Genomic DNA, 26674 nt, shown 5'->3' with positions numbered 1-26674 from the left:
TCGCATTTCCAGAAAGAGGCTGAAATCTTGTCATGTATATGGAAGATAAACAAACAGCTGTAACTGTATTAATTAAAACGTGTAATATAATTGTAATGAGAAATCGATCTTTATTTTATATCCTGAAAAAGCCAAATGCTTTTTAACGATGTGAATGTAAAATCATGTTGCAGATGAGGTAGTTCGAACTACATGAATTTAAATTTAAAATACCGTATTTCCATTATATTTTGTACAGTTCTAGACATTTATATATTGACTTAATTTACGTTCACGGAAGTTCAGGTTTTGTTTTGCCGGATATGGCGTCACATTACAAGTTTTCCTTCGCACCTGATTGGACAAGCGCCGATCCAGGGGCGTTACTTTAAAGTAGCGCGAGTGGAAGTGTTCCTGCTATAAACAGTGACGGTAGAATGAAATAATCCCTTTTAATTTTAAAATTTCGAATGTGTGCGTCGCGTTTGATGATGCGTAGGGTTAAAAAAGAAGCTGCCGAACTGGTGCAAAACGCGAAACCGAAGCGGAAGCGCCAGAGGACGCTCGGAAAGGACGGTAATCATTTCCCTGTGATAAAATAAGATTGATCGACATCAAGTCTGCTCAGTGTGCAAAATAAGTTCTTCATTTTCATCCAGATCATTTCGAACACATAGAGGCTTGGTCATTTTATGTTTTCTTTTTTACGATCTAGCTGCAAGTCATATCTCCCAAATTGGGGTTGTCAAATTCACTTTAGTCCGAGGGTCACATGGGAAAAAATCTATTCTCATAAGTCAACTTTTTTCTGTAAACCAAAATAAAAATGTTTCCTTAAATTGCATGAATTATATATGGGTATAATAATGATGAAATACATATATTGTATAGAACACATACGATGAACTAAAAATAAACGTTTCTTTAAATAAATAATACACTGAATAAATATCGACTTGAAGGAAAATGCCCCAGTGAAAGTATGTGCTTGTAAAACTTTTTTTAAGGAGTTCAGTGAAGCGCAAAGAAAATTCAACTGAATAAAATGCTGCTGCAGTGTCTCGTTTAGGACACTAGGTGGCTCCCACGTAGTGACATACATGACAGAAAATGTTTACCTGCATTGAGCAACAGCGCGAGGATGCTAATGCTAACGTGACTTTCTGTCACTAAAGCGAATCAGCAAGCTATTTGGCTACAATCCTACCACTTCTGAATTAAAATGCAATTTCTTTTCCTCCTTGTGCCAACATGGCGGCGACCATCCTTTGTTAAATCACGACGACTTTTTTTCAGAAGAACCCTCGGATGCAGTACTACCCCCTGCCTACCACACATTCTGCCAGCCTGCTGATGTTAGCCGCCTGCGAACTCAACTTCTCAGCTGGTACGACCTGGAGAAGAGAGAATTGCCATGGAGGACTCTGGTATGAAATATTTTGATGGTAATTTGTAAATGAAGCTTCATGAAGCCCCTGTGACTCATCTAGATGGCGCTATTGCAGTGGAACTGTATTAAAATTCCACTGCTTGTTTGAGCATACTTGATTGTATCTTATGTTACCCAACAGGCATTAATAGAGCCCGATGTCAACATAAGAACATACGCAGGTACGTTAAAACCCGTCCGGTGCCATCGACGTCTTTTAACGTTTCGGTCTTTCCCTGTTGAAGTTTGGGTGTCGGAGATCATGCTGCAACAGACGCAAGTGGCCACCGTCATCGATTACTACACAAAATGGATGAAGGTAGACGTTTTAGTTTGCGGGTGGTGATGTCATCGCTTTGTTGATTTTGCGTTGTTTTCAGCGTTGGCCGACGGTTTCGGATCTCGCAGCCGCCACGCTGGAGGTGAGCGCTTAAGCTTCTGATCTTGCTTGAAAAAAAAAAAATGAATTGATTTGATTGATTTTGTTCTTTTGAAGGAGGTGAATCAAATGTGGGCGGGCCTTGGCTACTATTCGCGGGGGAGGCGTCTGCATGAGGGTGCCCAAAAGGTGAATTATGAGCTCTGTTTTGACAACACAAAAGACACATTTTTACGTTTTTGTTTTTTAAATCCAGACATTCAATCCCAGGTACTTATTTCAAACTTTTTCACTTTGCTTTCAAGTGTTTGGGTAAAGGAAGATCTAAAAATGGCTGGTACCAAAGTCATTATTTCAGCAATTGAGTACTATGGTAATCAATTACTTTAAGTATTTTACTTACTTTTAGGACTTTAGTACCTAAAAAATGAATTACTTTCACACCTAGACTCATTGATTATTTTAAATAAAGACTAAAGTGAACAATTTATTCCATTCTATAAAGTAAACATCTGTTTCGTACTCTGATTGATTAATTAGTTCCTAAAGTGATTAACTACAATAGATAATAAGTAGACTAAGTACACTACTAAGTAGACTAAATAAGTGATTACATTAGATATGTTCTTAGCAATTTGAGCCCCATTAACAAGTACCTAAAGTAATAGATTACTTTATTACAGTAAGTAATCAATAGCTTTAGTACTTTTATTACCTACATTAATCAATTTAATACTTGAGTACCTCAACTACATAATTGAGTACCTAATGTAATCAATGTAGTACTTGAGTACATAAAGCACTTGATTACTTTAATAGCTAATTTGTTATTTTTTCTCCAATTGACCAGATATGTTTAGACATGTATACATAATACATAAATACAGCATATCGGTGGGATTGAATGCCCGAAAGAAAAAAAAAAAACGTAAAAATACGTCTTTGGCAGTGAATGAGTATAAATTCCATATTTTTGTGATTCTGAAGACACTTTTGCGTGTTTCCAGGTGATGTCTGAGCTGAAGGGCCAGATGCCCGACACCGCGGACGAGCTGCTGAGACAACTGCCGGGAGTGGGCCGCTACACGGCCGCCGCCATCGGCTCCATCGCGCTGGGCCAGGTCGGCCCTCGCGCCTCGCCTTTCCCGGCAGGAAGTGACCTCATCTCTCGTCGCCTAGGTCGGCGGAGCCGTGGACGGCAACGCGACCCGGGTCCTGTGCCGCATGAGGGCCATCGGGGCCGACTGCACCGGCCCCGCCGTCACCGAGGCGCTCTGGTGAGTCCCTTCTCGGATTTCAAATCCAATTCACATCTGATTGTCCAGTAGAAAACACAATAGAATAAAATAGAATGCCCTCAGAGTCATTTTATAGCCGCTATACAACAACATTAGGAGCTTTGCTACCATTGGTGCGTATTTTTTAAATCCACTATGAACAATAAATAGAAGAAAGATTATCAACCAATCATAACACAGCTAGGGCCGGTCACATGACCAAACACAGAAAAAAGGTGAGTCATGATTGGTTCCTTGAGCCCCGAACAATGTTTTTTCATTACAGCCCATAGAAAGTGACAAAATGGCCGCCCACTATGATTGATTAAAAACAGATGAATTTTGCTTCATAATTCAAATCAATAATTCAAAATGTTGCGTTTAGACTAGTGGTGGTGTTTATATATATTTTTTTCTTATCCTGTTTTTGTCTTTGAGGTCTCTGGCCAATACGCTGGTGGACCCAAAGCGAGCGGGGGACTTCAACCAGGCCATGATGGAGCTCGGGGCCCGAGTCTGCACCCCAAAGGGACCCCTGTGCGAGCAGTGTCCTGTCCGCTCTCACTGCCGCTCTTACCTCAAGGTACAATCAAGCCCAGCTCCTAAGTTTCTTGACATGCACTTGCCAGTGTTATAAATCATTTGGGCGTCAAACGTGCAGCCCGCGGCCCCCCAAAAAATTAATCCGGCCCATAACATCATTTTTTTGAAGTATTAAAAACAATAAAAAGACTGAACCCGTTAGGGTATCTGTAATCAATAGACAAATATTCTTATGACCAATTGTGACAGAAAGACTACACTAGCATTCTCGTTAGCGTTAGCATCTAGCTTCGTCACGCTACAGCTCAGCTAGGTAAAATCCTTCGATCGCCCCGAAGAGATTCACAATAGGCAGGGGCGGCCAATTTATTTGCAGCTTAGCTTAGCATACAGCGCTTCCCATTTTGACGTGACCTCACGATTTCTTCTTTGTGAGTTTTCAACTTCTTTTATCATGTATGTCATTACATGGTGCCACCCTGTGTCCAAAATGAGACACTACACCATTTAATTCTGTTTATTTTTTATTTTTTTGCACTTCACTGTACTCCTTGAAAAGAAGTCCAATTTCTACTTACTTTGAGGCATTTTACTCCCACTGGATTTTTGCTATTCATTGCATTTATAGATTATCTTATCATGTGCTCTATACAAAATATTTATTTTATGGACAAATGGAAAAAATATCAGTAAACATTGTCACTCTTTTCATGCAATTTAGGCGAAATTGCTTGGTGAATTTTGAGATATACAATATAGGGAAACATAAAGAAGTTATTTTACTTCATCTATCTTTAGAAAGAAAAGTACATAAATAAATGTGTGTATGTATATATACTTTTTTTCCAACAATGCATTTCCAGTTGAGTGCCACTGTTTGCTGCGAATTGGGACCAGGCCCGTTTGATAGCATTTGGGCTATGTGGCTCCTGAGCTAAAATGAGTTTGACAACTTGGTTTAGGTCCAAGCCAAACGCGAGCAGAATTCCAAGAAACTGTTTGGAGAGAAGAACACGACGCCTGCGGCACTTGCGGACATCGAAGACTGCAGTAGGTCATCTTCTTTTCTCCCCATGGGACTTTTCATCTTTTTTTCCTTTTTGTTTTTGAACGCGGCGTCCGTCTTGCTCAGGCGGCGTCGGAATCTGTCCGCTGTGTCCGTCTGAGCCTTGGGACGAGGATTTGGGGGTTCAGAACTTCCCGAGAAAGCCGGCCAAGAAACCCCCAAGGGTGGAGCGAACTTTGACCTGCGTGCTGACCCGACACGGAGAAGGAGGCCGCGACGAGTTCCTGCTGGTGCGAAGACCAAAGAAAGGTTGACATACTCGCTTTGTTTTGAATGGAATTTTAATCGCGATCGAGATTTTGGCTGCCACGATTAATTCAGATGATCCTCTGCGATATTAAGATTTAAAAATCAAGCTACCGTACATGTCAATTCAAGCACTTTGTCATCCTACCACCAGGGGGCAACGTTAAAGGTAAATAATGTGCTTGGTTCTCAGTAGGCTTGTTTTTTCATTGGTTCTTGGCAAGTTTTTTTTTTTTAGCTGTGTTGCCCCGTGTGCCAAGTTTTGGCCATAATTATTATTTACTTAATTTATTTTATTTGATCATTATTTCAGTCATTTTTTAAGCCTTGAAGCATTGTTTATATATATACTGTTTTTTTAAAGTGCAATAAATAGACCAAACATGATAAATAGTTGTGATTACTACTATGATTTCAATATTGACCAAAATAATCGTGATTATTATTAGATAAAATAAAAATGGCTTTAGCTAATTACCTGCACCAAAAAAACACTTTAAGTAAATTATTACTTTGGATGCTTAAGTAATGAATTACTTCATTCATTTAATAGTTTTTTTTTTTCTCTTTTTCGTCTCTTGTCAGGTCTGCTGGCGGGTTTGTGGGAGTTTCCTAGCCTTGTGTTGGAGGACGGGGACAATTCCGAAAAGAAGCACAAGATGGCGTTGTGCGCGCAACTGGACAAACATCTGGAAGCGCCGTTGACCTCCGCCTCCCTCCATTATGTGGGAGAAGTAAGGCCTCAAAATTTGCACGAATGATTTCCTTTGATCATTCAAAATTCATGTTTTCTTTGGCGTATGTCCACTGTTGTGTCCATTTTGTCTCAGCGAGACCGCAAAGTGAATTGCATCCCATTTAAACACTTGAGACGCTTTTGAAAAGGGCTGGATGTCCTCGTCTGAGGACACTAGGACTTAATTGAGTCAAAAGATGTTGCGCAAAACAAATGTCCACAATAATGGACACAAATCAATTGGTTGGAACTTTTCCAAACCAGAATAAAAGAATCCAACTTTTTTTTGTCTCCCTGTGTGCACGTCCTCATTGCGTTAGGTGCTTCACATCTTCTCACACATCCAGCAGACGTACGTGGTCCACACGTCTCACCTGGGAGACGTCCCGGCGCCTCTGCGGACCAGTGACGCGCGTTGGATCGGCCGGTCGGCGCTGCAGGAGGCCGCCGTGTCCACGGGAGTCAAAAAGGTTCACTTCCTCCAGTTACAAAATGAAATTCACATCTAAAAAGCACAAAATATTGGGATATGCCTTGAGATACGAGTTTGTTTCGTGACCTTTGCGTGTACCTCAAAAAATGGACATCATTGAGTGTGGAAAATGATACAGTTCGTGCCACTTTTTTTTTTGTATACACTTTTTTTTCCTCCAATTTTTCTTCTGATTTGTGTAGCATCACGCTTATAACACAAACATATTCTTTGCAGAAGATAAAGAATATATGCTTGTGAATTGCTACCACTTTTTTTCCCCAGATCATTACTAGTACCACTATTCAATTCTTGAATACTTACTAGTGATACGCAAATGAAAAAAAGATAAATAATTTTATAGAAAGAGCAATATTTTCCAAGATTTTTAACTTTGCAACATAACGTCAAACCAAAAAACTTTATTTGAAATTAATTAAAAAAAAACAAACAAACACAAACCCTGTCTTGAAACCCTACTTTAGAAATCTTAACCCTTATTTTAACCTTAATTTTTAAAACCTTTGCACCTACTTTAAAGACTCATGCTGGCTTTGAAATTCTAATATGAAAAATTCATCAAATCTCCAACATCAAATCCAAAGCCCATCTTGAAGCCCCAATTACAAGTTTCAAATCCCGACTTTGAAAAGTTAAAACCTTAAACATTGTTCGATAAAATCTCAAACTCTAATATACGTACAAAAAATGCAGAGGATAAAGAATATATGCGTGATATTTTTAATCTCATTTTTCTCACAAACTGATTCAAGAACACTGTTTTTAATGATACCGATACTAAGAACCGATACCTTGATTTCTTTGTATCTCAAGACTGCATTTCAATTTTTTTTCTATTTTTAACGTGAGCGTCCATTATGCAGATTTTGAAGCTTTGTGACTCTGCCAGGCTTGACAAGGAGCAAAACTTTCCGGTAAGTTTTTTTTCTTGAAGTTCTTTGGACCTGAATGTTTCATTTGGCCTTACTGTGCCATTTTAGATATGATATCATAATAATAATTGTCAAACGTGTCTCACAAAGAGACAAAAGGAAGGCAAAAGGAAGGCTGCTGGCAAGAAGCAGCTGTCGCTCACGACTTTCTTCAAGACCGCCAAGCAGGAACCTGCCTGAGAATTCTGCACACAAATGTCAACATTTGCCTCGAAATTCATACACATTCCCCCACATTTTTCTTGGAAATTTGTTTGAATAAAACAGACCATAATAATGTGTGTCCCACCAAAAAAAATCTGGAAAATATTCTGTAACCCCCAAGGATCACGAACCTAGAACTTTTGATTTTTTTCTTCTAATGTTTTTTATACGATAAAGTGTTATTTTTTTCCTAATAAAAACCTTACCAAAATGGTGGTGTTTTTTTTTTTTTTGTGAAGCTGTAACAGATTAGTTGAATTTGTTTCAATGGAGAAATTTGATTTGACAATGTGAGTCATGTACTTTATTAGGTACTACTGTAAATGAATAATAACTATAATTACTACATAAATAAATCATATAAATTTAGATATGTAAAATATAAACATAAATAATATGAATGATGTATAGAATGATCATATAAAATAAAATACATAAATAAATTTACAATTACAGTGGCACCTAGGCTTACAAGCGTACCTTTATATGAGCTTTTAAATGAAAACAAATATATTTACAAAATACTGTGTGTGTATAAAATTAATAAAATAGATTCAAATTAGTGTCGGAATACTTGTCTGCTTTTGCCCAAAAGTATATTTTGAACTACAATAAAAATGCCAATTTTGGGGATCAAGTAGATATGTAGTTTGACCGTCATTATGTGGTTTTAAAAAACAAAACAAACAAAAAAACGATAAACTGCCCGGCAGTTTAATTAATGTGAAATAATTTCCTTGCTGCTTGAACAAATTTCAATCTTAAAGTCAATGTGATTTTGTTTGAAAACGACGAGTTGTTTTTTCCCGTCTTGCCCCGCTTTTGATTTTGAACACAAGAGAAACAGCACCCTCTAGCGGTCCAGTCATTGTCCTAACGTGATCTTTTAATTTGGCACGCGAAGAATGCGGATGTGATCTTTAGTCGCTCCTCAACATTCTTTCGCTCCAGTGCACTTTGCTCTCCACAAGTAAGAGCGGCGGAACTCAACGCAACTTAGAACTTTGTCAACAATCTTTCGCGGCGCTTCGTGGAGGAGCTTTTCAAAATGATCTTGTAGATTCCAATTGGATCTAATTGGTGCTTGGCAAGCAGGTGATGACGTCAGCGTGGGACACTGTCTTGTCTGTCCACCAGCACATCGTCGACAATGGAGGTATTTACAGTTGTTGTTTTTTTTTTTCTAAACTCGATAGCGAATATCTAGATTATTGATACTGTAAAGTTAGCCGCAATATTTCGGTCGGCCAGATTATATTTGTTGTTTTTTTTTTCCTGTTTTCTCTGGAACCCGCTGAGCGTGTCGAATGAATGAATGCTTGCATTGTTAAAGTCTTTTTTTTTTTTGCTAGCTCATCTACTTCTACAATGTTAGCCGTTGTGCCTCAAAGCAAACTATGCGACTGCCCCGCAATTCAAGGACTGTCACTATCGGATATTTTTATCATAGATTACTCTGACAAACAAACCCTTATTTTGCATAAAAAATATTTCTTTTTCGATTAATATTTATTTCAAAATTATTAGTGCCATTTTTGGATTTGTTTAGGGGTTAAAATAGTTAAACATCTAAAAAAACAAACGAGAGGATTGATTGATGTTTTTACTCGCCAAGGTTTTTCAAGCGGTTCCGTCATCGTTTTCAAAATAAAAGCATATATTTGCGAATGATTTCTTTTGCTTTAACAGTCAAGAGAATCGGTGTGTTTTCACGAAAGACTAGCCAAAAAAGAAAAAAAAAAACTTAAAATAATCCAAAAATAATTTTGGTTTAAACTTGCTGAAAAAGTTCATTATTAAAATAGCTGTTGATTAATTTGATCAATTAGATGTTGAAATATTGATTAACTCCTGCAATCCCAAAAATATCGTTTTACTTGTTTTTGCTTTTTTTATATGACGTTTTTGCCTAAAAAAGCATCTAAAATGTTTGGTACTAAATGAATTATGCACCGAATTAATGATTTATTTTGACTCACAAAGTAAAAGTAAAGCATTACTTTGGCCTGAATGAATCTCCTCAACTCACCTCAACATAGTTTTTCAGTACACCGACTACTACTTTTGTCTAAATTTACCTCTTCAGCTCATTTCAACGTAATTCTTCGGCAGCAAATGGCAGTAAAGCATTACTTTGGTCTGAATAAATCTCCTCAACTCACCTCAACATAGTTTTCCAGCGCCAAAATGGTGCTAAGAGGTCTAACTACTACTTTTGTCGAAATGTGACTCTTTCGCTCATTTCAACATAGTTCTTTGGCAGCAAAACGGTGGGAAAACATTCATTTAGTTGAAGTCCTCAACTCACCTCAACATAGTTTTTCAGCGCCAAAATGGTGCTAAGTACACCGACTACTACTTTTGTCTAAATTTACCTCTTCAGCTCATTTCAATATAATTCCTCGGCAGCAAAATGGCAGTAAAGCATGACTTTGGTCTGAATAAATCTCCTCAACTCACCTCAACATAGTTTTCCAGCGCCAAAATGGTGCTAAGTAGTCTAACTACTACTTTTGTCTAAATGTGACTCTTTCGCTCATTTCAACATAGTTCTTTGGCAGCAAAACGGTGGGAAAACATTCATTTGGTCAAAGTCCTCAACTCAGCTCAACATAGTTCCTCATCGGCGCAACGGCACTACTTTTGTCCTCTTCGGCACCATGTATTCCGTCTACTTGTGCTATTTGGGCAGACAAGAGAACGGACCCGTGGCCGCTGGTTTATTCGCCGGTCCCGGTCACGCTCATCGTGCTGGCGTACCTGCTGCTGGTGTGGGCGGGGCCTCGGCTCATGAGGCGCAGAGAACCCGCGGACCTCCGCCTGCTTCTCATCTTTTATAACTCGGCCATGGTGGCCCTGTCGGCCTACATGTTCCACGAGGTGCGTGCAAAACTCTCGGAAGGTGTCTTTTGGATCGGAACGTTTCGGGAAATCTATTTTGACGCCGTCTTAACGCGCATATCCACGCTTTGAAAACAATGGCGAGCTGAAAGTGGCAGTTAAGGTGGGGCAGACCATTTCAAGATAGGAGGGGGGGGGGGGGGGGGGGACTGGATCCTTCTGCATTCCGCTCTCAATCCTTGTTTGTTTTTTTTTCCCCACTGGTTCATGGACAGGTTGCGCCTGTTCCATTTCAATTTAGCGACAAGTTGCCGCATGTTCCATTTGATTTGCTTTTAATTCGAAAAGAAATATTACCTGACATTAAAAAGCGTTTAAGAACCAATACCGTATTTTTTCCTCTTTTTTTTATGCATCCCGTGCTTCAGCTACTAAAATACTAAAGTAATTCATTTTAGTACTTGAGGTACTTAAGTAACCTGAAAAAATATTATTTCATTCATGAAGTAGCTGCCAAATACTGAAAAAAAAAGAAAATATAAGAATAAGTACTTCGGATTGAATGTGTGAATGACGCACACGACATGAAGCTCCTCCTTCTTTCTGTCTTTCAACCAATAGTATTACATCTTGTTTTAAGAGCGATTTTCAGCGTCATTGTCATTGATCGATTGACATTTCCATATATGGCAAAATGTCCAACTGCATATTGTGCCTCGTAGTTCTTGGCCACGTCCTGGCTGTCCAACTACAACCTCCTGTGTCAGCCCGTCGACTACAGCGACGCTCCCTTGCCCATGAGAGTAAGACACGATTTCTGAAAATACATTATACACATTTATTTATTTATTTAGCAAACCATTTTTGGATGAATAAAATAAAAAACTGACATACAGTTTGCAAAGGATGGAACCGTCATAGCAAATGTTAGCAATGTTGCTTTTTGTTCCAATTACTTTGCCCTTAATTTGAAAAGAAGACATGAACTGTTGCTGTCACAGCATGACATCATCAGTTAGTCGGTACTTGCAGAAACTCTTCTAAAGTCTCATTTGATAGTTCACACAAAATAAAGCTTTGCGACAAATATTTACAGAGTTGCTGTAACACAATTTAGCACTAAGTTGCTTCCTATTCCAACTGATTTGCTCTTAAGTTGAAAAAGAACTGTTTGCATTAAAACACATAACCAAAGCAAACAACAAGCACAAACTATAACAGAATTTGGGACAAATTTGCTTCATGTTCCAATTGATTTGCTCATAACTCATTCCATCCCAAAGACGTGTTTTTACGTCTTTACAATCCAGACATTCAAACCCAGGTACTATTTTTTTTCTTTTTTCTCCAAATATTCGGGTGAAAGAGGGTCTCAAAATAGTTTTGTGTATAAATAAATCAATTGGCGATGAAAAGTCTAAGACTCTTAAAAGACGTGAAAATCCGTCTTTGGGATTGAATGAGTTAATTTGAAAAAAAAATGGATTCACCTTAAAGGTTCTACTTTTTTCTGGTAGATGGCTCGGGTGTGCTGGTGGTTCTTCTTCTCCAAAGTCATCGAGCTCAGCGACACGGTACCACAAATCCCTTTTTTTTCTTTTTTTTTTTTTTGAGGGTGGTCACGTGATCAAAACAAATGTTGATTTGTCTGCTTTGCAGCTCTTCTTCATCCTGAGGAAGAAGAACAGTCAACTGACGTTCCTCCACGTCTTCCACCACGCCACCATGATCTTCAACTGGTGGTCCGCCGTCAAGTACACGGCGGGCGGACAGTGTAAGACCGAGTCATGTGATTTGTTCCGTTTGTTTGTTTTTGGGGATTTTTGTTTGTTTCCTCCCAATACGTTTATTCTATTAATTCAAGTTAATTTATTCGATGAATTCATGTCCTACTGGACATTTTTTGTTGCAGCTTTCTTCATCGGGCTGCTCAACACGTTGGTCCACACTGTGATGTACTCGTACTACGGCCTGGCCGCTCTGGGCCCTCGCGTGCAAAAGTACCTTTGGTGGAAGTCCTACCTCACCTGCCTGCAGCTGGTAACCATACCGACACTTCTGGAAAAAAGAAAAAAAAAAGTATGAAGGGAAAATGAAGCTTCATGAAGCTTCATGAAGCACTTGTGTTATTGTTTTACTGCTTAAGATGGCGGGCTTCGTCAAAATATAAACAATAGTGCTTTCAATGTTTTAAAGTTCTCGGTTTATTGAACAAGGGGTGCCCTCTAGAGGAAATAAAAATTATTACAAGTGCTTCATAAAGCCTCCTTTAGCCATCACTGGAAACTAATTGTACTACGCAGAGGGTGAATAATATAGGCTACGCCTGTTACTATTTTTCTGTTGTCGGTCTACATGTGTTGCTCCATCCATGACTTAAAAGTAGTCACATTCTTTTCTGTGATTTTTGTTTGTTTGTTTTGTTTTTTTAACTCATCTCTTTTGTTTCTGGCTTGTCCGGAAAACGAGAGTTCAACATCCATATAAAACTTCACAAAAGAGAGTCAAATAATGTGACAGGATTCACCATAGCACAATTTAGCAATCGTAAATATAATAAATATTCAGTATTTATACATATTTGTAGCTAATAAAGTGGCTGGTTGGAGTTTACGACAAAAGGAGCTGAAATTCAAAAGTTACTTCATGTTCCACTTCATTTGCTCTTAATTTGAAAAGAAAAAGTATGCATTGAATTCAGTTTGCTGATACCTGCATCAACCCTGTAAAAAGACAATGAATTGCCTTCACGCACCCCCAACACAAAAGGGTTAGCGTTAGCAACAGCCTACATATGGTGTTTAGCTTTTTTGTTTGTTTGGTTTTTTTTTAGCTTTAAGCTAAGCCGACATTCATAGTGCAGAAGCTAGCGATTTTCAAAAGGTGGGCATTTACCGCAGGAAAAAAAAAAAAGGCTAATACTGGAGGAAAGCCCGAAGACGAAAACGTCTGAAGATAGAATTCCGATTTTGCTTTGCTTGCAGCTTCAGTTCGTGCTGATTCTCATCCACACCAGCTACAGCCTGCTGACGGATTGCGATTTCCCGGTGGTCTCCAACGTTTTGGTTGTTCTTTACGCCATCATCCTCATCATCCTCTTCGGTAACTTCTACCGCCAAAGCTACCTGGACAAAAAGAAGCTCAAGTAATCTTCACTGTTTACATACTGAACATTCCAACGCAGGCGTGACGCTGTGTGCATACTGACGCTCGTCCGCTAGAGGGCAGCATAAGCACGCCCGTCTCTTACTATGTCGAGCTGATGACGTGTCGTCATTTCGTTGTTTTTTTTTTCTTGAATGGAGGAAATTGCAAAATATGCGTTCGAAACGATCTGGACATTTAAACACAATATTAAAAGAGTGTCGGTTTGCTTTGCATCACTGTATAGGTACACAAAACAAAACAAATGAAAGCTTTGTTTACCTCCACTTTTTTCTGTGAGAAAAATGGACATGAAATCCAAAAAAAAAAAAAAAAAAAGCCAGAAAAGATGTTCGTTGTGGTAACACTGTAACCAAGTCCGTTTGTTGTTGTTGTTTTTACTGGCTCAATAAAAAGTGATTGTGAAAGAATGTACATAACGCCTTCAGCTCTTTTTTTTAGTCTTTTTTTCACCCCAAAAGCAAGCGTCTATATTAAGGCTCTGGTTTTGTAAAGCATGTTTAAAAAAATAGTAACGCATTTTTTCTGCCTTTTTTTTACATCGAGTAAACAACCATGTATAGTAAGGCGTTTTTTAAAACACATTTGTACAGAAATACCTATTCTGTGGGGAAAAAAAATAATCATAGGTGCTTATTTTTAAAATGGTAAGACCTTTTTTTTTTTAAACTCTTTTTATTCCGAAAATAAAATGTATATTTTTTTTGATTGAAAGAAATAACCACGTATACTAAGTTTTTTTTTTTTCATATATATATTAAAAATACTGCTATGTATAGCAAGGCTATATTTAACTTTTTTTAAACAAAAAAATGTCTATAAATAGTAAGGCTTTTCATAGAAAAAAATGACCATAAAAACATGAAGCGTTTTTTTTTTTTTTTTTTAAGAAAAAAAGATGAGCATGTACTTTAAGTTATATACAGTAATGCATTGTTTTTAGGAGAAAAAAAGACCATGTTTAGAAAGACTTTAAAAACAATCAACAATCGTGTATAGTAAGCCGTTTTTTTTAGCACGTTCGACGGTTTTCAAAGAAAAAAAAGTCAGTGTATAGTAAGGCTTTTTTTCTGTTAAAAAAGACCATGTATAGTAAGAAGTTTTTTTTTAAATGAGCTTAAGAGTTAAATTTAGACAAAAAATCTTTGTTTTTTGTTGGCGTTTTTTTTTATTCAATAAAAAAAACAACCATGTATAATAAGACGTTTGTTTTTTTAAACAGACTTTACCCTTGTTTAAAACCCTACCTTAAAACCTTAACCATGACGCGTCTTCATTGGAAGCGTGGAATGGCTCTTCTGCCTCATTCCATCAATCTCTGAGCCCATCTGGCTCCTTCTCCACCCTGCAACAACTAAAGAGTTTATCGTTGGATGTCACAATCATTATTTCATTAGTGTGTCGTCTATTTCCATCCTAACAGTAGATCCTTCATCTATATACAATAACCAGATATTTCCCATAATGCCCTCGCAAGTGGGAAAGGAGAGTCATAGCCATCGATGCCCTTTTCAACATTTATTAAACACAGGAAGAAGAGTTCAACACAAACACAGAAGCTGCTGTGAGCCGCGGCTCACATCCAGACACGCACACAGACATCACACACCCCCTGCTAGGCCCCGCCTCTTAAAGGCACATGCATGTACACCCACACAATATGTACAGTATACTCTATACAGTTTATACTCGCAATAGTGCGTGTTTTTTTTTCAAATATGTTTACAATGTCTTTTAATAAGGTTGAATTTGTAACAAGGGATGAAACTACATTTTTTTCGTTACTACAGTCTCTGTATTGCAGATTTTCATCTAGTGCATGGTAGTTCACTGTACAATCAAAAGTCATTATTGAGTCTTAGGGCCCGGCCGAATTTTTAGGCTGTTGGAGATTCTGCTTGTTGGTAAAAAAAAAAAAAAAAAATATATATATACATGTGTAAAGAAAAAAACAATTGTGCCTTAACCATTATAGGAGTAAAATTATGAATTGTACGCCAAACATTTGACTGTTTTGTCCTAAACTCGATTGACGGGCCAATTTGATTAAAAATATCAATACACTGGAAAAAAAAAAAATGGAATCCTCACAACAGTAAAGCTAACAATTCTAGGCTAAGCATTTGCCTGTTTTGCGATTCGATCTACTTTAGTATTCCGATAACCGATAGATTCGCCAATTAATTTAAAAAAAATTGGTGAAAAAAAAACAAACATCCGATTTTTGGTTTGTTAATTAATCGGTCGGGCCCTAATCTTAATTCCATGAGATGTGATTTTAAGCATCAAATGGTTGCTACATCTCTTCACTTTTTTGCTCGGTTTGACCACATCCAAGATGGCGACCACGCTAAGGCATATTGTTGCTAAAAGACCCAAAAGTACGATGCCGAAAAACGTTCCTTTGATATACGGCAAAATGTTTTCCTTTTTTTAAGAAAACACCTTCACAAAGTCAAGTTAGCGTTTGTGGGCTCTCGCCGCCGGAGAATAAATGTGCCGCCATAATCGAAAGTTCCAAAAGGGACGTGTTTCTACGACTCGGTGTACACTGAGGACATGTGGGCCAGTCCGCGCTCGAAGTTGGTCGTCTGGAAGAAGGCGCCCTCCTCTGGACCGGAGGGGAACTGGCACCCCGCCCCGCCTTGCAGCTCCTGGCCCAAGTTGAAGCCTGTTAGAAAAACAGCAAATGACTACGCGGGCGGAATAAAGGCCTGAAAGGAAGTATTATGGGATGGCTCGCCTGCGGAGTTGCTGGTGGCCATGTGGAAGCCGTTGTGCTGATGGGGAACGTAGGCGTGAGAATCCCCGCCGCCGCTCACCGCCTGCTCCATGCGGTACGAGTCCGAGAAGTGGAAGCAACTCTGGAAGCTACCTTGGAATTCTGGAAGCGGGAGAAAAAAGGCGGGAACTTTGATACAGGCCGATGTGGAGGTGAGAGCACAAACAAACACATTTCTATACTGTGTATGGTTGGGTTATTATTATTTTTTTTGGAGGAGGGGGAGCGGGTTAGGGTTAGGGTTAGGGACCATCCTTTGTTGTTTAAAAAAATATGTCAATCAATTTAAAGAAACTAAATTAAATGAATTAATTTACAGCTTAGCATGGTAATTTTAGTGAAAAATTGTATCATTTAAAAAATAAAATGTGAAAAAAAAGCCATTCAACGTGTCATTTAAAAAAATAAAGGAAAATAAGGAAAAAAAAACACAATCTTATAAACTGGTAAATATAAACTAGTAGAACTAATAGGTATAAATGTGGTCACTTTTTTTGCCCTGAAAAAATACAGGGTGACCCCCCAAAAAAATTACAAAAAAGTTCCACTATACATGACCTTTTTTTCCCAAGAAAAACAAAAAAAAAAGGAAAATCATACTATACATGGTCAGCTTTTTTAATACCCGCTTCCCAGATCTGTACATATACATGATAATTTAAAAAAATATATTTTTTTAATTAAAAAAAACACCTTACCATGTGTAATTTTCTCCCCGATAATTAAGGAAGTAAATCAATAAAAAAATAAATAAACCACTATGCTGTAGTTTGAGGGCGGAAAAAAGAATATATATATATATATATATATATATATATATATATATATATATATATATATATATATATATATATATATATATATGTGTGTATTACCATTGTTAGGGGTGTGATGGTGGTGGTGGTAGTGTGGGAAGGACTTGTGCTGAGCTTGGACGTGATGCTTGTCCAGTGCAGGAGGAGGAGGGGGGGGAGGGGGCGTGCCGGTTCCCTTCATCCCCGGAGAGAGGAGCGGCCCCCCCGAAACCCTGGAGGTCAAACACACACACACACACACACACACGTTGTCTTCCAAAATCAATTCATCATCTCCGAATTTGAGTGAGTTTGCTTTGGAGAGATGTCGCAAGATTCGCGTGGGTGAAAGTTGGACACAATAAGACGATAATGACATTGAAACCCCAAATTAAACGTAGTATAACACTGTGTATTTAATAGTGATGAAGCTTCATGAAGCACTTACGATACACAATAGTTTTACTCCACTAGATGATGTTTATTACATTTCTATTGCATCTTTAACCCTCGTGCAAAATGTTGTCCAATCCTTTATATCAAAAGCATTTGACACGAAGGCACGAGGGAGCTGAAATTTTAACCAGATGCTAGACTTACACTTGCCATCCATTCTGTAAAATATAGCAAGAATGATTTGGAAGAAAATGACCCAAAAATGATCAGAAAACGACACACTTTTTGAGGAGTCAAAAAGTATCACAAGTGCTTCATGAAGCTTCATTTTTCCATCTCCTAAAAAAGTAAAAAAAAGTTGCCTAGCAAAATGCTAACAAACAACTAACAACACCATGAATTGTCTAGAATCACAAATACTTGTAGTAACAGTGTAAGTGTTATAACTTTTGTTGTTCCGATACTGGGCCAAGATACTGCGCTAAAAAACTTGTCTTGGTTTCTGCGAGTACTAACAAATAATTTGCTGATGCTATGTTCCTATACTAATATAATCCGTATTTTTTATAAGCAATACCTGACCACTTCAAATTCAGCGTGCAGTTTGTTAGTATTAAAGAACGTTTTTTAAAATCCAAATGAGGTGGTACGGTATGATATCGGCACGGTCTGATACTTTACAGTCGGTATCAGGGACCATAAAATGGGAATAGCATTAGTTATCCCCCTTTTTAAGCAACAAATCTTTGAACAAAAAGGGTGGAGCAACACATGTAAACAATTGAAATGACAATACTCAGACGCATATATTCTTTATCCTCTGTAACAACCAGCTCATATTTGTGGGCATTCCCATTCATTTTAAATTAGGATCTACAAACATACAAATGGTGCTGTATAGTTTTTTGTTTTGGAGAGAATACGAATCATTTCTGCCCATTTTGCTGGTGACCCCCAAGGAGCGGATCGCGCCAGCGGCCGCACCCCGCCACGCGTCCGGGTGAGCTTGAGCAGAAGCGCTCGGGCCCACGCCGCTCTGCGCTGCGTCAGCGCGCCTCTTGTCATTGAAAAACACACCAAATGGTGTTTATCCAAGCCCAGGCTGTAAAGTATTTAGCGCAAAGGGAATAGCAAAGTAGCGCAATGACATCATGCTCTCCCTCACTCGGGCGCTAAAACTAAGGAATGTAAAGCCTGTTTATTTTTGTATTTTTTTTTATGTCGTAAATGGGATTCATCACACATACATATTTATATATATTTTTTTTATATATATTTTTTTTATATAGATATATATATATATATATATTTTTTTTTTAATGACATTTTTTTTTATTTTGTTTTGATTTACTTGAAAGAAATAAACACCACTAATAAGGCATTTATACATACCACATATAGTAAGGCATTTATGTTGTAAGGGTTTTTTTTTAACAAGAAAAAAAATTGCATTTTTTTCCAATTGATTAGCTGGACGCTTAAAAACACATGTCAAAGTACGTCTTGGGATTTAATGAGTTAACTGGACTGGCAGTCAATGAGTTCAAGTATCAAGTCAAGATGAATATATAAAGTAATGGATTAACAATTACCTAAAGAAATTATTACTTTAATACTTAATACATATAGTAGCAGCCATTTTATAAAGTCTTTTAGGCATACAGTTGAAGCAAAAAGTATATAAAAAAGATTGAAATAAATACCTAGGATTGATTGTCTGGACTTTTAAAAAAAACGTCAAAATACGTCTTTGGGATTGAATGAGTTAACTGGGCTGGCAGTCAGTGAGTTCAAGTAATTGCTTAAGACTTACCTAAAGTAATATATTACTTTTATACCTAATTCGTTTAGTTCCGGCCATTTTTAGACTCTAATTGAAGATGTTTTTTTTTTTTAAAGATTGAATACCTGGGAGTGAATGTCCGGGCTTTTAAACGTCAAAATACGTCTTTGGGATCGAACGAGTTAACTGGGCTGGCAGCTATTGACTTATTGGTGGATCAGGCAGCCCTCCTCTCATGTTGTGGTAGCACAGACTCTATGTACGTATATTAGAGTTCCGATTTTTTTTTTTTCATGAGAGATTGGGTTTTTCGACATTGTCAGCGTTTTTAAATTAGGGTTTTAAAAGTGTATTTCAGGTTCCTATTTCCATTTATTCCAACGGGAAAACATTTTTTTTCACAAGGGAAGAGTGAGGTTATCTGTACTCCTTCCTGCTACTGTAACGAGCAAAAATGGCCGCCGCCGAAAATATTTTGGGACGGGCGAAGGACAGTCACGGAGTTTTCCCCGTTCACAGTAGGAGCTCTTGACGTCCCGGCGTTCGCCACTCTAATTCAATTAGCCCGCGTCAATCACGCTATCAAAACGCTAAGGCTAATATTTGCACAGGGGCTCTAATATCAATACGCGCCGGTCAACGGCGACATTTAGCAGCACGTAGACCGCCGGCGCTCGCTAAGCCATTTCCACTCGCATATTTGAATATTAGCGGGGCAAAGTGACACAAAGTCCGAGCGTTGTAAATGGGCCGTTTGAGTCCGGGTAAACACTTTTAAGCTATGAGGTCAGAGGCTGCCGCGCCGCGCCGCACCGCGCCGCGGCTTGATCATCCGGGCCAAATGTTTCATGTCCCGCTAAGCCGTTTGGGAAAAACAAGTGCGGCGCTCTTGTTGGTTTTGGCGGCCGACTGGAAGGACGCTCGAGCCGCGTTCATCGCGGGGGACGTCTTAGGCCCTCTGAGCGCTAAGTCGACCGCGGTCGGAACTTGTCGCGAAGTCTGACGCGGGAAAAATGTTTCGGGACGATCCAGCGTGTTGAAGAGGGTCGGAGATGTCGGAACAATCTTCACTTTGAGTGGCCGTTTAGCTAGCTGCATTGGGATGTTTAGCTAGCTGAATTAGGCTGTTTAGCTAGTTGGATTGGGATGTTTAGCTAGCTGAATTAGGCTGTTTAGCTAGCTGGATTGGGTTGTTTAGCTAACTGAATTTGGCTGTTTAGCTAGCAGGATTACTCTGGATTGGCGCACAAGACGGAACGAGAATGGCAAGTGACGAACACAGAAAAAACAAGTTGAAACTTATAACACACAAAAACAGTGGAATTTCTCTTGTTTTTTTTTTCACAGCAATTTAGGTGTTACCCAGGACATGAGCGCGATGAGATCCATCGTGAGTGAAAATGAAAGTAGTCTGTTCATTTGCGTTGAAATAAATCCACTATGAGTGGCTGTTTAGCTAGCTGAATTAGGCTGGTTAGCTATCTGAATAAGCCTGTTTAGTTAGCTGGATTAGGCTGTTTAGCTATCTGAATTAGCCTGTATATTGAGCTGAATTAGGCTGTTTAGCTCGTTGAATTAGCGCATGAGACAACACAAGAACCGCAAGTGCCAAACGCAGAAAATACGAGCGGAAGTTGAAACCTTTATAAGTGTCATTTTTCTCGTTTTTTTTCACATGCCAACTTTGGTGTTACTCTTGACAGAAAAGTGCGGTAAGATCCATTGTGAGTGAACATTTGGGTATGAATAAACCCACTCTGAGTGGTTGTTTAGCTATCTGAATTAGCCTGTTAAGCTATCTTAATTAGGCTTAATTAGCACAGAAGTCCAGACGACAACCGCAAGTGACGAACGCGGAAAAAAAGAACGAGAATCGAAACCTCTATGATGCACAAGAACAGCGTAATTTTTCTCGGTTTTTTTTCCTCCTCCTAACTTTGATGTTACCCTGGACAGAAACATGCAGGGAGATCTATCATGAGCGAAAATGAAAGTAATCTGCTCGTCGGCGTTTAAATAAGGTTTAAAATTTTATCCAATTATTTTGCTCTTAATTTGAAAGGAAAACTTGTACTGTATAAAGTATACATTAGATTTGCTGATACCTGCGGAAACCCTGCTAAAATCTCATGCACCCCTTTTTGAGCACTACTTCCCACAATCCATCTGCACCTCCACAAGCTCAGCAAAACAATCTGAATCCTGAAAAGAAATAGTCATTTATCAAATTTCCCGTCCAAACCCCCCACCCCCACCCCCACGGCGCGGAGATTGACGACCGTTTGTTTTCGTACGCGGCAAATGAGGCGGAAACGACACGTTGGTACGAGCCCCTTGCGCAATCTGCCTTTTTTTGGCTCCGGGTCTCGAGTCGCGGAGGGGAACTCTGGTCCTGATGTAAGCCCGCTTAGCGAAACGATAACCCCCCCCCCCCCCCTCCCCCCCATGATGCTTTGACTGTTTGCTCTCATTATCACACGGAACGACTTCCAGCAAGGAGAGTTTTGCTCATGCCTTGGAGGACGGCAGAAATAGAGCGAGCGATGTGTCACCGCGAACTCCCCGTGACCGGCACGGCCCCCGGTCCCCGCGGGGGAGGACGCGCCGACCCGTTTCCAGGAAGAAGGGCCGAACGGGTTTGTGTCAGCGGGGCCGAGGGGGTTGGTCCTCCAAACGGGATCGCCCCGCGTTCCGCCGGGAACGCCGATGAGAAATCGGTTGAAGAAACAGCCCGAGACTCCAGTTGTGACCTTCATAATATTATCAGTGTGATTCATATATTTATCAAATCTTGTACAATCACGGAGACGCTCAAGGGATGCTCACCTTCCCCGATACTCACGTTGCGCATCCGTTGAAAAACAAAATGAAGCTACGAGTCTCTACTAACGCAATTTCGCAATGCAGCGTTCCCTCGCTATAACGCGGTTCAACTTTCCTGTTTTTAAATTGTGACTGGAAAACGAAGCTTCGTGAAGCAACCATTATAGTTTTACTCCTCTGGATGGTGAGCTTGGTTTAAAAAAAAACACTAGTGGCAGTGTATTACATTTCTACAGCTTCTTTGAACCAAGAGCGCCATCTAGAGGAGTCCAAAAATATCACAGGGGCTTCATGAAGCTTCGTTTGTCCTTCGTTTGAATTATGAGTGTAACTAAACGAAAAAAACTTGAGAAAATGTTAGTCGGAGAAAATTTAAAAGAAAAGTAAATGGAAAAAGGTACAGTATAATGAAAAAAACACTAATAAAAAATTTGATCAACAAAATAGACTTAAGTAGACTGAGAAAATGAAAAAAAAGAAAAAAAAAGAAAAAACATACAGTATGTGTAATGAAAAAAAACACACACTTAAATGAAAAAATATGATGAACAAAAAAAGACTTGTAAAGAATAAAAAGAAATGCACAATGTAAATTTCTCCTTACAAACTTACAAAATGTTAGGCTGAGAAAATAAAAATCTTCAAAAAAAATTAAGGTGGCCCTAAAGTGCAAATCACACAAACTATGCAAAGAACAAAAAAGAAGCAAACAAGAACAAAAATGCAAACAAGGAAAAGTACACACAAGAAAAAAAGCACAAAAGAAAAAGGAAGCGAACAATGAAAAGAGCAAACCAACTGTCCCTACCGGAAGCGATTAGTGCGGGTGGGTGGGTGGGTGGGGCGTGAACTCACTCCTGATTGGACGACAGAATGGACTTGAATGGATGTGAACAACCTTCAAATTTGAGCAGGACTTTTAAGGCAGATTTTTTTCTGTAAATTCTTCCCTTCATTTCCCTTCAAAAATGTGTCGTTTTGTACAAGACAACCTCAAAAAATGGGCTTATTTTTTTAGAAAAAACAATTGATACTGAACAGTTGTGACGCTCTTTTTGATTGAACGGGTGGATTTCATCTTGTTAAATATGTTGTGGGTGAAAGGGCTTCGTCCGTGGCACTCACCCGTCCCTGTTGACGTCCATGGCGGCCATGGGGGACAGATGGCGCGGGCTGCCCAGGTCCGGGTCCATGCAGTGTTGGCGCGAGGGCGGGTCGGCGGCGCTGGCGATGGGGGCGGCGGGCGAGAGGAGTTCGGCGGGGGCTCCGTGGTGCTGGGGGGTGCCGGGGCCGCCGTACAAGCCTTGAAAGACAAAAATTGGACACATTTTTCGACATTTTTCCAGACATCAAGCTACCATTTTATTTATTTTTTCTATCTTTTTTTATTTTAATTTTCTGCACTATGTGGCGTGCGCACATATGCAACTAAACCAATTCAGTTTATTTTCAATTTTCGGTTCTTTTTTTTTCCAATTGACAAGTCATACGTCATATTATTAGGCACTATTAGGGCTGCACAATTATAGCCAAAATGATCATCACGATTCACGATCGTGAAAAATGGTGAAAAATGTCTAGTTATTGCCCTTTTTTTTTGAACAAGCAGTAAATAAACAAGGCTTCAATTATTATTACAAATAATAATAAGAAAATAAATAAACTCCTGAGTGAACTTTTCTTTGCAGAGGATAAAGAATATGTGCCACTCCGTATTGATTTATTATTTGTGTTTGTGCACCCTAAAAGCCGTTGGGTCCAAAAAACCCCAAAATGATTTAAAAAAAGGACTGATAAAAAACTAAAAAACAGGTTGTCTGGTACAAAACAACCAATTTGGTGTTATTTTGCGCAAAAACAACGCAGGAAATTGTCAAATATACCCAAATTCTATTTTTTTTTTTTTTGTCAATTAACTCTTATATTTAACCCAAGTTTGTCGCTCAACAATTTGTGGTTGCTTAAAGGTTTAAAATGCAAAAACACAGATTCTATTCGTTAGCATTGTTTGTTAGCATTATGCTAAACAGACAGACAACTTTGTGTAAATCTAACTTCAACTCGGTGCTTCAAGTGTCGTCACAACGCAACATACTAATTTCCAATACGATATCGATTTGGCAGCGATATACCAACGTTGATACGATACGAGGATATCGAAGTGACATTCGATATCAGTACCATATCGTGATACGGCTGCTTTTTGAAAATGGATCACGTGCGATCTCCCGTTCCCACGAGTTCCATTTATTATCTCCAACATGATTCACTCAGTTCCAGTCAGAGCTGAGTCGCACGGCCATACATCTGCCCGCCATGGTGACTTACGAGAAGGCGCCGTGAGTTTTACCCGGACTAATTGATGTGATCTTGAAAGCGGAGGAAGGACTCATCGTGGTTTTATTGGCTTTTACGTGCTCGCGCCGCTATGACTCTCCATCCAAAGCGGAATGGATGGCGCTGCTGAACATCGTCTCCTTTTACTTTCCAAAGTGGAACTAGTGACAAAATCTGTATAAAAAAAATATAAAAAAAGCAGCTGGACGGGTGGGCTTTCATAAAAAACAAAAAAAAACATAAAATATGTATTTGGGATTTAATAAACTAAGCAGTGGTTCCCCATACTAGAATGGTTGGACGCAACCTGTGTGCCACCTCTCGTTACCTGTCAACTTAATGATTTATTTTTGTGAACAAAGAGGATACTTTAAGTTAAATATTTTTCTATGGACAAATATATATTAAATATATGAAAAAAAATATATGAAATATATATATATATATATTAAATATATGAAAATATATATATATATATATATATATATATATATATATATATATATATATATATATATATATATATATATATATATATATATATATATATTTTTTTTTTTAGAACAAGTCCAACACTTTTTTGATTATTTTTTTGTGGACAGATATTTATTTTTTATTAATAATTAAGTTAATGATTTATTTTTTGTGAACAGATCTCTACTGTAACCCCAAAACAGGTTGATTTATATTTAATATTTTTCTGTGGACAAATATGTATTAATAATGACTTTTTTTTTTGAGAACAGGTCTGACACTTTATATTGATTATTCTTGGAGAAAATATATTTATTAATAAATAAGTGTTTTCTTTTTGATAACAGACTTCTATGATCCAAAAGAGGACACTTTAATTTTTTTTTTTTTTTTTTTGTGGACCAATACATTTTTTTTAAATAAATAAGACACTGATGGCATGTTTTAAGACTTCTTTTATTTTCCTAAAAATGCTTTGCAAAAAAAAAAAAAGGGGGGGGGGCATTTCACAGGGGTTACATCACTGAAAAAAGGTTGAATGAAAGCGTCTCTGGTCAATTCTAAATAAAGTTTAGGTATTACTGTATTGTTGTTATTGTTAACTAAAAAATGTTATTTGGCGTCTATAATGCCTAATATGTGACCAATGACCTGTCAATTGAAAAAAAAAATAAACAAAAGAAAACTAAAAAACCTAAAATGGTGCAGTTGCATAAGTGTGCACACCCCACCTCATGTCTTCTAACTGTATCGTGACAATTCAGAGGCGGAGAAACGGTTCCACCCGCGCCAGCCTGCAACAACCGAAGCCGTCACGCACCTTCGGCGGCTCCTCGGGGGGGGGGGGGGGGGATTTTAGCGCAAGATCCAGGAACAGAGGGGTAGGCTCTGGTGAGGGGCCAAAACTGCGCGGCCGGTTTTGGACGCACAAAAGACACGTTGAGCGTACACACTTGTCAACGGTGCGCCCGCTTCCAGCAACAATAGCAAAAAGCGCGGGGGATCCTGGATGGCGTACAGGCCCAAAACAAGGACAGATGTGTCCAGAAAGACGGGAGGGGGGTTCGAATATCTTCAAAACGCATTCGTCCACGTCCTAAATCCAAAGCGGTGTCGACGCCCGCCGACGGAAAAGCGCACGACGGCGAATAAACGTTTCCCCGGCCCGCCTGTTGCCCGGAGCTCAAGACGCGTTCCAATGACGGAATACAAACACGGGGCCGGCTCGCTCGTCAGCGGGAATCAAGAGTGAAATGTCCAAAGTCAAAATATAAATTCGCACCCACGCTTTGAAAGGCGTCACGCTCGCATTTTGCGTCCATCATTGGGCGCGAACGCCGCCAGGACGCTCGCATGAAGTTTTGGCAATCGGCGTTAGAGTTTAGTGTCGTAGAAAAATACGTATTGACATCCAAATGGGAATTTAAAAAGGAAATGTATACCAGGTGCCAAACTCGAGGCTCCTCGGGTCGCACTCTAAAAACGTTAGGGCAAAAAAAAGAAACAAATTGGGTCAAGTAGGAGACAATGCAAATTTGGGGGGAAGCAAATATATATAAAATGTGTCATATATTTTGGGCTACACGAATAGCCCAATAAATTGTATCAATCTTTTTTCCAATCTTTCCATTTTTAGACTATGGGTGCATGATGAAATCATTGGATTGGTTTGTGGTTTATTTATTTTGACCCAACGTTTTGAGACAAATGTATAACCCAATAAGATGCGTCTGTCTCTTTTTGACTCAATTTGGGTTCTTTTTGCCCCAAGAGAATTTCAAGTGCAAGTACCATATATGCGTAAATTGAACAAAAACAAAAAAATACTTTTAGAAATCGAGACGAAACAAAAGCAAGAGTTTTACAAGTCAAGACTGAGACAAGACCAAGACCTTTGGACATCGAACCCAAGACCTTTGGAGATTGAGCCTGAGACCAGCCCGAGACGTTTGCATGTCAAGACTGAGACAAAGCCGAGACATTTGGAAATTGAGA

General features: G+C 38.9%; 3 protein-coding genes across 5 annotated transcripts in view; 2 read left to right on the top strand and 1 right to left on the bottom strand.

The window, feature by feature from the left end:
• The first annotated feature begins 377 nt into the window (after window positions 1-377).
• Window positions 378-7444, top strand: mutyh (mutY DNA glycosylase). Of its 2 annotated transcripts, none has more exons than XM_088425759.1 (15): window positions 378-555; window positions 1276-1406; window positions 1551-1590; window positions 1654-1727; window positions 1789-1830; window positions 1908-1976; window positions 2795-2908; window positions 2967-3064; window positions 3503-3647; window positions 4570-4657; window positions 4740-4922; window positions 5505-5653; window positions 5976-6125; window positions 7012-7062; window positions 7171-7444. In XM_088425759.1, exons 1-15 carry the CDS (start codon window positions 450-452, stop codon window positions 7258-7260), a joined length of 1530 nt encoding a protein of 509 aa, XP_088281885.1. In that variant the 5' UTR covers window positions 378-449; the 3' UTR covers window positions 7261-7444. The 2 variants fall into 2 exon arrangements, with proteins under 2 accessions (XP_088281885.1, XP_088281884.1); XM_088425758.1 differs by having other exon boundaries at window positions 1905-1976.
• Window positions 7445-8182: 738 nt separating this feature from the next.
• On the top strand, window positions 8183-13685 carry elovl8b (ELOVL fatty acid elongase 8b). Of its 2 annotated transcripts, none has more exons than XM_088426055.1 (7): window positions 8183-8440; window positions 9977-10164; window positions 10848-10928; window positions 11643-11699; window positions 11785-11899; window positions 12038-12204; window positions 13110-13685. In XM_088426055.1, the coding sequence occupies exons 1-7, from the start codon at window positions 8383-8385 to the stop codon at window positions 13272-13274; spliced, it is 831 nt and encodes a 276-aa protein (XP_088282181.1). In that variant the 5' UTR covers window positions 8183-8382; the 3' UTR covers window positions 13275-13685. The 2 variants fall into 2 exon arrangements, with proteins under 2 accessions (XP_088282181.1, XP_088282182.1); XM_088426056.1 differs by having other exon boundaries at window positions 12038-12165; window positions 13110-13681.
• A 1110-nt stretch (window positions 13686-14795) lies between these two features.
• glis1b (GLIS family zinc finger 1b) overlaps window positions 14796-26674 on the bottom strand; it is a 90149-nt gene continuing 78270 nt past the window's right edge. The window contains exons 8-11 of the mRNA XM_088425016.1: window positions 22994-23171; window positions 16948-17099; window positions 16034-16174; window positions 14796-15961 (exon numbers count right to left, since the gene is read on the bottom strand). Of these exons, the coding sequence (XP_088281142.1) occupies window positions 15825-15961; window positions 16034-16174; window positions 16948-17099; window positions 22994-23171 (608 nt within the window). The 3' untranslated portion in view covers window positions 14796-15824. The remainder of the gene's footprint in view (window positions 15962-16033; window positions 16175-16947; window positions 17100-22993; window positions 23172-26674) is intronic.

Source organism: Hippichthys cyanospilos, chromosome 10 (assembly GCF_059441005.1).
Source record: "Hippichthys cyanospilos isolate Australia breed blue-spotted pipefish chromosome 10, RoL_Hcya_1.0, whole genome shotgun sequence".
Lineage (NCBI taxonomy): Eukaryota > Metazoa > Chordata > Actinopteri > Syngnathiformes > Syngnathidae > Hippichthys > Hippichthys cyanospilos.
This window is presented reverse-complemented; position numbering and strand designations above follow the sequence as displayed.